Raw genomic sequence first — 12231 nt, forward strand, 5'->3', positions numbered from 1 at the left:
ATCCCAATTCTACCTTACAAATCTGGCTAGACCAGAGAATTTATGGATGTACACTGGTGCAGATAGAAACTGGAAACAGAATCCAGGGTGGATGATCCCTTCAAGACCAGTGGTGAGAGTGGCGATACCAGGAGGGTAGAGGGAGGGTGGGGTGGAAAGGGGGAGCTAATTACAAGGATTTACATATAACCTCCTCCCTGCGGGACGGACAACAGAAAAGTGGGTGAAGGGAGACGTCGGGCAGTGCAAGATATGACAAAATAATAATTTATAAGTTATCAAGGGCTCATGAAGGAGGGGGGACAGGGAGGGAGGGGGAGAAATTGGGGAGCTGATGCCAGGGGCTTAAGTGGAGAGCAAATGTTTTGAGAATTATGAGGGCAACGAATGTACAAATGTGCTTTACACAATTGATGTATGTATGAATTGTGATAAGAGTTGTATGAGCCCATAATAAAGTGATTTTGAAAAAAGAAAATGCACAGTACAAAGGAAATAGCTTGTTATTTGACCCCTACAGTAGACCCCTCAAAACCCAAAGAACAAGCAGAAGAAAAAAAAACCTTAAAAAAGACCTAAGTTATCCATCTTAAACAGGACATGAGACTTCTAGATCTCAATTCTGGAATTATGATTCTAACACTTTCTTAAATCTCATTTTGCAGAGACCTCTGCCTTATGGTGCTACTTGATTTTTAACTATATTTTCTGTTGCTTTCATTTGGAATTATTTTGTTTTCCTGCCATTGGTGCTTTTGGTTATGTTTTTTCCCCTAACTAACTACATGCTTATTTTTCAAGGGAAAATTCATGCACCACCATTTCTAGGAAAACTAACTAATTATCCTCACTCTTGTTCTCTCAGAGAACACAGAAATTCTTTCCCTTAGAAATACCCTAATGTTTTATCAGGACTTCTTTTAATAGTACTGATAATTTACTGTGCGCCTTGCCAATACTAGATAGTATCCTAAACACTTTCCATCAATAATTTAAACTTCACAACCCCATGGCAGGTATTAATTTGCTTTCTTTACATGAGGAATCTTAGTACAGAAATGACCTCCCACAGGATGGGAGCCAGTGGGAGAACCAGGATTTGAAATCCAGTGGCTTCATTGCAGAGGCTGCCTGCTCTCCCTCAGACCATACCAATTATTTAGGGGCCAGACACTTTCCACCCTGTGCCACATGTACTTGTGTCTTTGTTTTTTCTTGTTTCCTATTGCTTGGGAGTGTGGTCAGTCTGTATTTAATCAATAGAGCTCAGCACAATACCTTGCATATATAATATACTATAGACAGTTCTTATTGGAAGGATAGACATACCAGATAAAACTTATTTTATTTTATTACAGTTTCCAAACAAAAGACTATTACCAGTTGGATGGACACTAAAGGAATCAAGACTTCTGAATCAGAAAGGTATAAAAACATGCCCACATAGAGAAATGAATAATGTTGTACATGAGTGTTTTTATGGTATCGTGCAATTATCTCATTCTTTCCCATGTTTTTCATCTACACTCATTCATTCTTCAATTTGTAATTAATTTTAAAAATGTTATATGTGCCAAGCACTCACCAATGTCCTTGAAATACAGAGATGTAAGAGTCTGTGCTTGCAAGATAATTATTGTGTAGTGGTGGTAAATGACCCCAAAACATTTGATTGTTGGATAGTATAATATGTGTAACAGTAAAGATAAGAACAGGTGCAATGGTAGTTAGCATAAGAAGAAAATATCAGCTTAAAGCACAGATGTTTGCCAGGCTCACAGTTGAGAGGAGGGCATTATATATAGCATCAAGTGCAAAGGCATGGAGCCATGAATGGGGAGGAGGGCATTATATATAGCATTACGTGCAAAGGCATGGAGCCGTGAACGGGCATGAGGTATGCTTTAGGTAACTAAATGCAGTTCATTTATTGCTGGGACATTGTGGGAGTGATGTTGGGCCAGTGATTTTTTTTCTGTACCACTTGTCTTTAATTTTTTTTTGTTCTCATAGCTTGCATAGTAAAGAAAACAACAATACGAGAGTAGACTCCATGATGAATTCTGTACAAAAAGATAACTTTTGCCAACATAACATGGAAAGTTTAGAAAATGTTTCTCAGTTAAATTTTGCTAAATCACCTGTTGAAAATACACAATATTTGGACCAACATCGGACTGCAACTATGTGTAAGTGGCAAAATGAAGGGAAACACGTGGAGCATCTTTTGGAAAGTGAACCTCCAGCAGTAGATAGGGTTCCAAAGCAGCTTGGTAATGCTAATGTTGATCAGTCACCTCAAAATGATGACCACAGTGACACAGATAATGAAGAAAACAGAGAAAATCAACCATTTTTGATACCTGTCAAGTTTGCCCAGATAAAGCAGGCTACAGAAGACGAACTGGCCAAAGACACCAGAAGCAGTCAGCAGTTCAGTAAGTCAGGTCCTGCTGTGGAAGATGGTGCAAGCTGTCAGCAAGATGAGCTAGATGTGCCAGAGAGTGTGTTGTCGGATGTTGGTTTGCGGGACGTGAGGACTGGATCTAGAAATATCAACAAGATGAATCGACAAGAAAGTAGCCTAGGAAATTCTCCACTTGAGAAAGACAGCGAACCTGAGTCACCAATGGATGTAGATACTTCCAAAAATAGTTGTCAGAACTCAGAAGGCGATGAAGAGACAAGCCCAGGTTTTGATGAACAGGAAGATGGCTCTTCCTCCCAAACAGCAAATAAACCTTCACGGGTTCAAGCAAGAGAAACTGACATTGAAACGAGGAAGCGGCACTCTTCTAAGGGAGGGGATATAAGACTACATTTCCATTTTGAAGGTGGAGAGACTCGTCCTGGAATAAATGATTTAAATGCCAAGCTACCTGGAAGTACTCCCAGTCTGAATGTAGAATGCAGAAATTCCAAGCAACATGGAAAAAAAGACTCTAAAATTACAGATCATTTTCCAAGAACACCCAAAGCAGAGGATAAAAGGTAATTTTCTCCATTGGGGGAATAACTCCAGTAGTATGAGTTTTTTTTTAAGAAGATTAAAAGTCGTGGTTTATAGTGAAGCAAAGAAATAGTTGAGTTTCTTATTTTAACTATCTAGATTCAAATTTTTAAGTTCTAAAAGTATCAAAACCAGTAAAATAAATACTGGAAATCATATTTAGTTTTATGATCCTCTATCTAAATTTTACAAAATTACCAGAATATGAAAGTATTAGGCTGGTAATTATTGTTAGTTGTCAAGTTTGTTCTAGCTCCTGATGACCCCATGTGTGCTTGTGCAGAGTGAAACTGCATATGGTTTTCAAGGTGTCAGTTTTTAGAAGCAGGTTGTTGTCAGGCCTATCTTCTGAGGTATATCTGGGTGGGTTTGAACTGCCAACCTATCAGCTAGTGGTTGAGCACTTAACTGTTGGCATTATTCAAGGACTCCAGGTTGATAGTAGTGACGGCATATTTAGCCCCACATTTTCTTAGACCATTGCATATTGCATGTTTTCTAATGCTCATACAACCTTGTCAGAATGGTGGTATTGTACTGAGAAAAAGACAGAGAGCCCATATCTTACTACTTCTTGTTACACAAAGGAGATGGAGAATCCAACTCCACACTAACCCCAAGGCCTTTTGCTATGAGGCAGAGGTCAGACATGTCTCCACCCTCCATCTTTTTCTACCTATTCTGACACCAACTGATTAAATGGCATGGCAACCATACTTACCTCCTTTTGCTGCATAAGGGAGAAGAAAAATCCAACTCTTCACCATCTCATTGCCAGGAGGCAGAGGTCAGACAAATATTCACCCTCCATCCTCCTTTTACCCTATTCTGACAACTGACAACCCTAAGAATCATAATTTTTGAGAGTTTTCTAGCATGTGATAGAAAGTTCACTTCATTTAAAATGATCATGTGGAGACCTGTAGGACAGGTCAGCATTTGTGGGGGACACTCGGAACTGTGGATTATTTGGCAGTGTCCATGTTCTCATGTGAGAACCCTTTTCAGAAGGTCATTTGTGTGGATTTGGAAATTCCTTCACACTTGACAGTAATGTTTTGGATTTTACTATAAACTCTACATGTTTTATAACATAAATAGAAAAGCATGAAGAGAGAACAAACAGTAATGTTTGGGTTAAGTTTTCTATTTTTGTACCCATAAGAATCTAATAAAAAAAATTTGTGACTGAATGCATTTATCTTGGCTTTAGAAAAGAACCATGTGAAACCAAACATCAAAGAACAGAAAGGAAGATCCCAAAATACATTCCGCCTCACCTTTCCACAGATAAGAAATGGTTTGGAACTCCTATTGAGGAAATGAGAAGAATGCCTAGGTGTGGAATCCGGCTTCCTCTCTTGAGACCCTCTGCCAGTCACACAGTAACTATTCGAGTGGGTATTTCCTCTTAATGGAAAAGGGAAGAGTATAAAATTATGATTTATTATAATATTTATTAATGTGAAAAACGGACCAACGCACAAAGAGTTTTTCTCTTATTACATCCGCATAGTACTGAGATGTTCTCAGAATTTATAAATGTAAATTGCTTAACTTAATGGGTTGGCTAACTTAATGGAGTACTTAACAAATCAAGATAAATCATTATCAGCGGATGAGATTTAATTTTTCATTTTTTTTTGAAACTCGGTTCTTTTTAATAATTTTGCTAAGATACCTGATGGCACAGTAGTTAAGTACTTGGTTGCCAAACAGAATGTTGGTGGTTCAAATCTACCAGATCTACCCCATTGGAAAAAGATGTGGCAGCCTGCTTCTGTAAGGATTTACAGCCTTGGAACCTTTTAGGACAAGTTCTACTCTGCCTTAAGGGTTACTGTCAGAATTTCCCCAATGGTAGTGCACTTGGGCTTTTACTGAGGTATATAAAATTCACCCATTTTAAATGCTTAATATTATGTTTATTGGTAAACCTGTGTTGTGCTTCTATTACTGTAATCTAGTATTAGAGTGTTTATATCACTTAATGAACTTTAAAAGATAGTAATCTCATATATTAATTTGTCTCTATATTAGATTTCAGGGACTGCCTAAAATATACTATGATTCCCTTTATCATATTAAATTAGTTTGGATGTGATCAAGTATTTTAAAGTTTAGAGTTCTTTCTCATGTTTAGAGGTGGGACAGACGTTGACTGGGGTTATGGGGATTGAACTGAGGCCAAAAAAAGAGCAGAAATTTCTGAGGTAGGAAGGCAAGAGAATTTCCAGCAGATCTGTAAGCCTTATAAGAAAGGGCTTTGTTATGTAAAAGTGTTTATTTTGGAAATAGAAAACAGTCATTTTGCTAGAGTTTAGAATTGATGGGGAATAGTGGGAGAGAAGACTCAAAAAGTGGTTTGAGCCCTACCCTAGAGGACGTCAGCTATCAGTAACGTCTGTTGTTAAAGATCATTGAAATGTGTGTGCAGGCCATAGTTAGAGTGCAGTGAAGTTTATCAGGTGTATGTACGGAGCATGGAAGTAATAATATAATGGAAGCAGTAATAAGACCTTGGATAAGAGACACTAAGTAATGGCAGTATCAAATTGTGCTGCATGGAAGTGCTTCAACGATTCTTTTAAAGTGTGACTTAATTTTTTCTAAATTATATTTTTATTTTCGAAAAAGCTGTAGTAAAATAATTCACCAACACAAATGTGAAAATGCATTGTACCACATTTTAACACAAGATACCAACAGAATTTGCCAAGAGAACTTACGTATTTTTATCTATACATAGACTCCAGGTTGTTTTTTTTTTAATCACTGCTGTTTAACAGAAGAGTATACACAGAAATAAAGTAACAGTTAAAATCTGTTACCTTTGTTAACTTCCTTTTGGGAAATCAGAATTTTCTTACTACTGTATAAAAGATATTGAAATAAGTTTCATGGTTGATGTAAGCTTTAGCTGTCACCTATAACGTCCGATTTTTAGTCTTGTACTTGCTAAAGCAGCCTCATTGTAATTTATTTATGCTACAATGATTTAAAATTACCATAAAGTTGTATTTTTAAAAATAACTTTTATCTAACTTAAATATAATTTTATGCAAGATTATTTTAAGTGAAAAGGTATTGCTATTTAAATTTTAAAAATCACTGAGATAAGGTAATATTCATGGGATTAAAAAAGTAGTTGGTTGAGCCACAGGGTCTAGCCATGCCCCATTCCAGATGTGGCAGTGCCAATCCAGAGGGCAGTGCTATGGCTGGAGTTGGGTGTGGGGTGGGGGGGAAGTCACCTGTCCACGAGGGTTGCTTCCCCCTGCCCTGTGACAGGCCTGGTCACCTGGGTAGAGCTGGAGCTGGGGTTAGCCTCTGGCCGCTTTTGCCTTTTTCTCAGAATCCTCTTCCCTCTCCTCTGCCCTTGGGCCCGGGGGACCAGGTGACCTGGGCAGGGACCTGTCCGGTGCTACCACACCATGCCATCTGTGAATTCAGCCATAGCAGCAGCCAGGGATAGGCCCTAGAAGCTCCTGGCCAGAGAGTGCCTGTCCCCACTGCCATCCACACTAGGTCTTGGTGGGCGTGGGGGACCCCAAAGCCATTCTGGGAAGGGCTCCCAGAGGGAGGGCCAGCCTAGAGCCCATTAAGGCTGGTAGCCCCACTCTGACCCTGGAGCCGCTTCAAGAAGCACACTTCTAACTCACCGCAGGCCCCTGAGCCTGCTTCTGCCTGCTTTCCCACCTCCCCAGTCCCCGTCTCTGGCTCAGTCCATGTTACTTTGGCCTTTGGTTTTCTTTCCAGTTTGCAGAGCCCCAAGAGGCCTTCTAAAGGAGTGATAATGGGTACTTCCCAAGTGGGCAGCTGCAGGCCCCTGCCTCTCTCTCTCATCACACTCTGGCAGGGCCCCATCCTGGGAAGAGCAGCCTGGGGCTGGACCCAGAGTCTGGCTTCAGTTGCTCCTTTCCCAGTTTGAATTCAATAAATCCGTCCACCCCCTTTTGTGGGGGTGATCATTTTAACAACAACAACAACAACAACAACAAATAGCTGGTTACATTGTTGAAAGGTAAATTCGTAGATGAATTGTTAATTATGGGGAACAAGGGGAAAGGAGTTGACTGTATGTATGAAATTAAGTTTGTTAGCCTGTATATTTAAGGTGTTAACAATGAGGATGTGAGCAAAAGATCATTTAAGGTGGGTAAGGGAAACTAATTTTTTTCCTCCTCTGCTGCCCACCACCCACAAGAAAAATGTAAAGTGTCCTATGGCATCCTGTCATTATTTAATCTCTGCAATTACTATTTATTGGCTTGATGTCTATACATTTTTTAAATCTTGAAAAAATAACTTTAAATTGGAAAAATAATACAAAGTCTCATTTTTTTAAGTTAATGTTTTTATAAATATGTATACTCTGAAAACTCACTTCTTGCTTTGTCTGTATCCTAAAGCAGAACAAATTGGAGTATATTTTCCTAGAATTTGTGTGTATGTGTGTGATGAATAGCAATATTGCACACATGTACTTAGCTTTTATTTGTTTGCTTTTATTTAATATATAGTGTTTAATTATACTTCTAAAATGTTGAATGGGTAAATACAGATCGTATAGATACAGACATTGAAGTAATTAAATGAAGCTGTTATTTAGCTTTAGAAATGTAATATTTGCTTGATTATATATAAACATATATATGTGCAAATACATCCATATAAATCATCTTCTTACGTATGTGAAGTTTTTTTTTTCTTCTTTTTTTTTTTTTCTCTTTTTTAACATTTTATTAGGGGCTCATACAACTGTTATCCCAATCCATACACACATCAATTGTGTAAAGCGCATTTGTACATCGTTTCTCAAAACATTTTCTCTCCATTTAAACCCCCAACATTAGGTCCTCATTTTTCCCCTCCCTCCCCGCTCCCCCCTCCCTCATCAGCCCTTGATAGTTTATAAATGGGTATTTTGTCATATCTTGCCCTGTCCAACGTCTCCCTTCATCCACTTTTCAGTTGTCTGTCCCCCAGGGAGGAGGTCACACACAGTTCCATGTAATCGGTTCCCTCTTTCCTACCCATTCTCCCTTTACCCTCCCTGTTTTGCCACTCACACCACTGGTCCTATAGGGCTCATCCATCCTGGATTCCCTGTATTTTCAGTTCCTATCTGTACCAGTGTACCTCCTCTGGTCTAGCCAGTCTTGCAAGATAGAATTCGAGTCATGGTAGTGGGAGCGGAGAGGAAACCTTTAGGAACTAGAGGAAAGTTGTATTTCTCATCATTGTTACATCGCACCCTGACTGGCTCATCTCCTCCCCGAGACCCCTCTGCAAGGGGATCTCCAGTGGCCTACTAATGGGCTTTGGATCTCCACTCCGCACTCCCCCCATCATTCACTATGGTAAGATTTTTTGTTCTGATGATGCCTTACACCTGATCCCTTCGACACCTCGTGGTTGCATAGGCTGGTGTGCTTCTTCCATGTGGGCTTTGTTGCTTCTGAGCTTGATGGCCGCTTGATTACTCATATGTGAAGTTTTATTGATACCTTAGATACGTGAAACATCTTCCCAAAGTCACCTTTTGGGTCTCCTTATGAAGGTGAGAATACTTGGTGATCCAGCCACATTTGACTCTTGATCATTCTTTCTTCCTTGGAATATTCTTATCCTTATCTCCCATGACACCATATAACCCTAGTTTTCTTCCTGTCTACTTAGCCAATTCTTATGCTTTCTTAGGGCCCTCTTTTTTTTTTAAATCGTTTTATTAGGGGCTCATACGACTCTTATCACAATCCGTACATAACATCAATTGTGTAAAGCACATTTGTACATTCATTGCCCTCGCCATTCTCGAAACATTTGCTCTCCACTTAAGCCCCCAGCATCAGGTCCTCATTTCTTCCCCTCCCTCCCTGCTGCCCCCTCCCTCATGAGCCCTTGATAATTTATAAATTATTATTTTGTCATATCTTGTAGGGCCCCCTTTTATATGTGGCAATTAACTGTTGTGGAGTTCCTCATGACTTTTCCTTACTCTGATTTCTCTCTAGGTGGTCTCATCCGTACTTCAGCATTTAATGGCCATTTACTATTTTGTTTCTTTTTCCTTGCAGGCCTTTTTAGGAAACTGCTTCTTTCTATAAGCTGTTTCATTTTTTTTTAAGCTGTTTCATTTTTTAGGACCACCCTTCCTTTCTTTAGCTCACTTTTCCTATTCCCTTTGGTGTCTCAACTCAGTTTTTACATTCTTCAGGAAGCCTTATCTAAACACTCCAAAATAGTAAAATCTGTCTAGCATAGGTTATTAGCACCATGAACGTCTCGACATAGTACAGATGAAATTTATATGAATTTATGTGATTATTTACAATGAAGGATCGACATATGCTATGGTAATAATGTTCTCTGAAAATATAATGTTGAGTGAAATTGCAATAACATAGTTAAATATTTTACTTATGTGAAATGGATAGACAGTATTCTCCTTTTCCAAACATTAGTGCTTATTATTAGTAGCATGTGTGTGTGTTTTTCTATATATGAGGGGGTGCCCCAAATCAGGTCACTTTTTTTCAAAGCTATGTATTTAAATTAAAAAAAAATCATTTTATTGGGGGCTCATACAACTCTTATCACAATCCATACATCCACCCATTGTGTTAAGCACATTTGTACATTTGTTGCCATCATCATTCTCAAAACATTTGCTTTCTACTTGAGCCCTTGGTATCAGCTCCTTATTTTTTCTGCTCCCTGCCCATTCCCTCCTCCCTCATGAACCCTTGATAATTTATAAATTATGATTATTTTGTCATGTCTTACACTGTCCGATGTCTCCCTTCATCCACTTTTCTGTATTCCGTCCCCCAGGAAGGGTGTTATATGTAGATCCTTGTAATCGGTTCCCCCTTTCTACCCCACCTTCCCTCCACCCTCCCAGTATTGCCACTCTTACCACTGGTCCTGAGTGGTTCATCTGTCCTGGATTCCCTGTGTTTCCAGTTCCTATCTGTACCAATGTACATCCTCTAGTCTAGCCAGATTTGTAAGGTAGAATTGGGATCATGATAGTGGCGGGGAGGAAGCATCTAAGAACTAGAGGAAAGTTGTATGTTTCATCATTGCTACACTGCACCCTGACTGGTTTGTCTTCTCCCTGCGACCCTTCTGTAAGGGGATGTCCAGTTGTGTGCAGATGGACTTTGGGCCCCCACTCTGAACTGTCCCACATCCTCAATGACATGATTTTTTATTCTTTGATGCCTGCTACCTGATCCCGTCTACACCTTGTGATCACACAGGCTGGTGTGCTTTTTCCATGTGGGCTTTGTTGCTTCTGAGCTAGATGTGCTTCTGAGCTAGATGGCTGCTTGTTTACCTGTATTTAAATTTTTTAACAAAACAATCATCACTTTCAGAGTTCTCTCAATTATACTTAACAGATTTGTCAAATCTGTGATTCCATTCTTGGAAACATTTTTTTAACTCTTCTGTTTGGATGGCTGACAGCACCTCCCTTTTTTTTTCTTCACCTTTTCTATGTCATCAAATTGCTGTCCTTTCATGTCCGTCTTCATTTGTGGAAACAAAAAGAAGTTACATAGAGTGATGTCAGGTAAGTAATGTGCGTGGGGCAAGTGAGGCATGCTATTTTTTACCAAAAACTGGCATACTGAGATGTCTGCATGAACAGTTGCATTGTTGTGGTGGCAAAACCATTCGCCCATCTGCCACAAATCAGGCCTTTTTTGTTGCACACTGTTACGCAATTTTTTCAAAACCTCTATTTAGAAAGCTTGATTAACAGTCTGACCTGGTCGATTGAACTCCAAATGTACCACAAGTCAATGTTTTCATCATTCAGGAAGTTGCGGGACATCCAGAACGAGGTTTGTCACCAATCGACTTTTCACCATTTTTGAAATGAGAAAACCGCTTGTACACTTTGAGTTTTTCCGATAATGCTGTACTTGTAAACTATGTTCAACATCCCAACAGTTTCTGTGGCATTTTTCCTGAGCAGGAAACAAAATTTCAGCTGCATACTGTTCTCTTAAATCAGCCATCATAAAACAAAAACAAGGTTTGAGCGAAACCACTTTCATGAAAAAATTCACTGTGACCAGAGAGAACCTTCCCAGGCGATGCTACTGGGAGCTCTAACTCATGACGATTTGCTTGATGCTCACCTAGCAGGAAAAATGCATTCTAAGAGAGCTCTGCTTTGCCCAGCACAACTCAATTTTAGGGGGGAGTACCCCCTCATATGTCACATGTACACATAAATACATATATGCCAGATGTATCCCTAAATATTTAGAATATAAAGTTTAAAGCTATTCTGTGTTGAAGATGATTTTGTTGGGCTTTTCTTCCTCAGAGAAAAGGTAGCATGTTTCTCCTGAGTGGTTTGCCACCACAACAGACGGAGCCACACATGTAAGACTGTAAGCCAGGACAGTACAAAAAGAAGAGTATAAACAGCAAAAATTTAATACGCAAAGTATACTTAAATCATGAAATGGGTTACCTCATGATTTGAGGAAGCTAACAATGTCTTTAAGGCAGTGGTTCTCAACCTTCCTAATGCCATGACCCTTTAATACCTCATCTCATGTTGTAGTGACCCCCCCAACCAAAAAATTATTTTTGTTGCTACTTCATACTGTAATTTTGCTACTGTTATGAATTGGGCGACAGCGGTTCAAGGGTCATTGAACCCCCAAAGGAGTCGAGACCCACAGGTTGAGAACTGCTGGTCTAGGGTTATGACTTGGATTTTATAGGGGTCAGGTAGCAGTACCCCATTGTTTCTCTTCATGTCCTGTCTTGCTCTACCATTGGCCTGTTAACATTGGCCTTTACCATTCTTGCCTCCCAAATGGTCTTTATTCCAGCATAATTGTTGGTCTCGTAATCCAAGGCTTGTAAACCTCATTGTCATGTGGGGCAGTGTTAGTCAATAGGTTATCTGCACATGACATCTGGTGTGGATAATCTCAGACAATTTGGGATGGGCCATTCAAATCTCTAGTTGCTCTTGACACGACTGGTGGAATGGATTAGGTGACATAATTCAGGATAGGCCTTTCAGACCTCATAGGTTATTCAGACCTCCAGCAGACTGTGAAAACAGAAACCTTATAGAACTGAGTAGTGTTATCCTATAGGGTTTCCAAGGCTGTAACTCAATGGAAGCAAACTGTCACAGTTTTCTCCCATGGCAAAGTATCTGTAGAGTGGGCTGGTAGTTT

The 12231-nt window shown here is 39.6% G+C and overlaps 1 protein-coding gene across 2 annotated transcripts in view; it reads left to right on the forward strand.

The window, feature by feature from the left end:
- The window catches only part of PARG (poly(ADP-ribose) glycohydrolase), a 164577-nt gene that overhangs the window by 4027 nt on the left and 148319 nt on the right, over positions 1–12231 (forward strand). For both annotated transcript variants that reach the window (XM_045283673.1, XM_004716237.3), the window contains exons 2-4: positions 1359–1425; positions 2014–2991; positions 4224–4407. In XM_045283673.1, the coding sequence (XP_045139608.1) occupies positions 1388–1425; positions 2014–2991; positions 4224–4407 (1200 nt within the window). In that variant the 5' untranslated portion in view covers positions 1359–1387. The remainder of the gene's footprint in view (positions 1–1358; positions 1426–2013; positions 2992–4223; positions 4408–12231) is intronic.

Source organism: Echinops telfairi, unplaced genomic scaffold (assembly GCF_000313985.2).
Source record: "Echinops telfairi isolate 266 unplaced genomic scaffold, ASM31398v2 ScPeMD7_7465;HRSCAF=8503, whole genome shotgun sequence".
Lineage (NCBI taxonomy): Eukaryota > Metazoa > Chordata > Mammalia > Afrosoricida > Tenrecidae > Echinops > Echinops telfairi.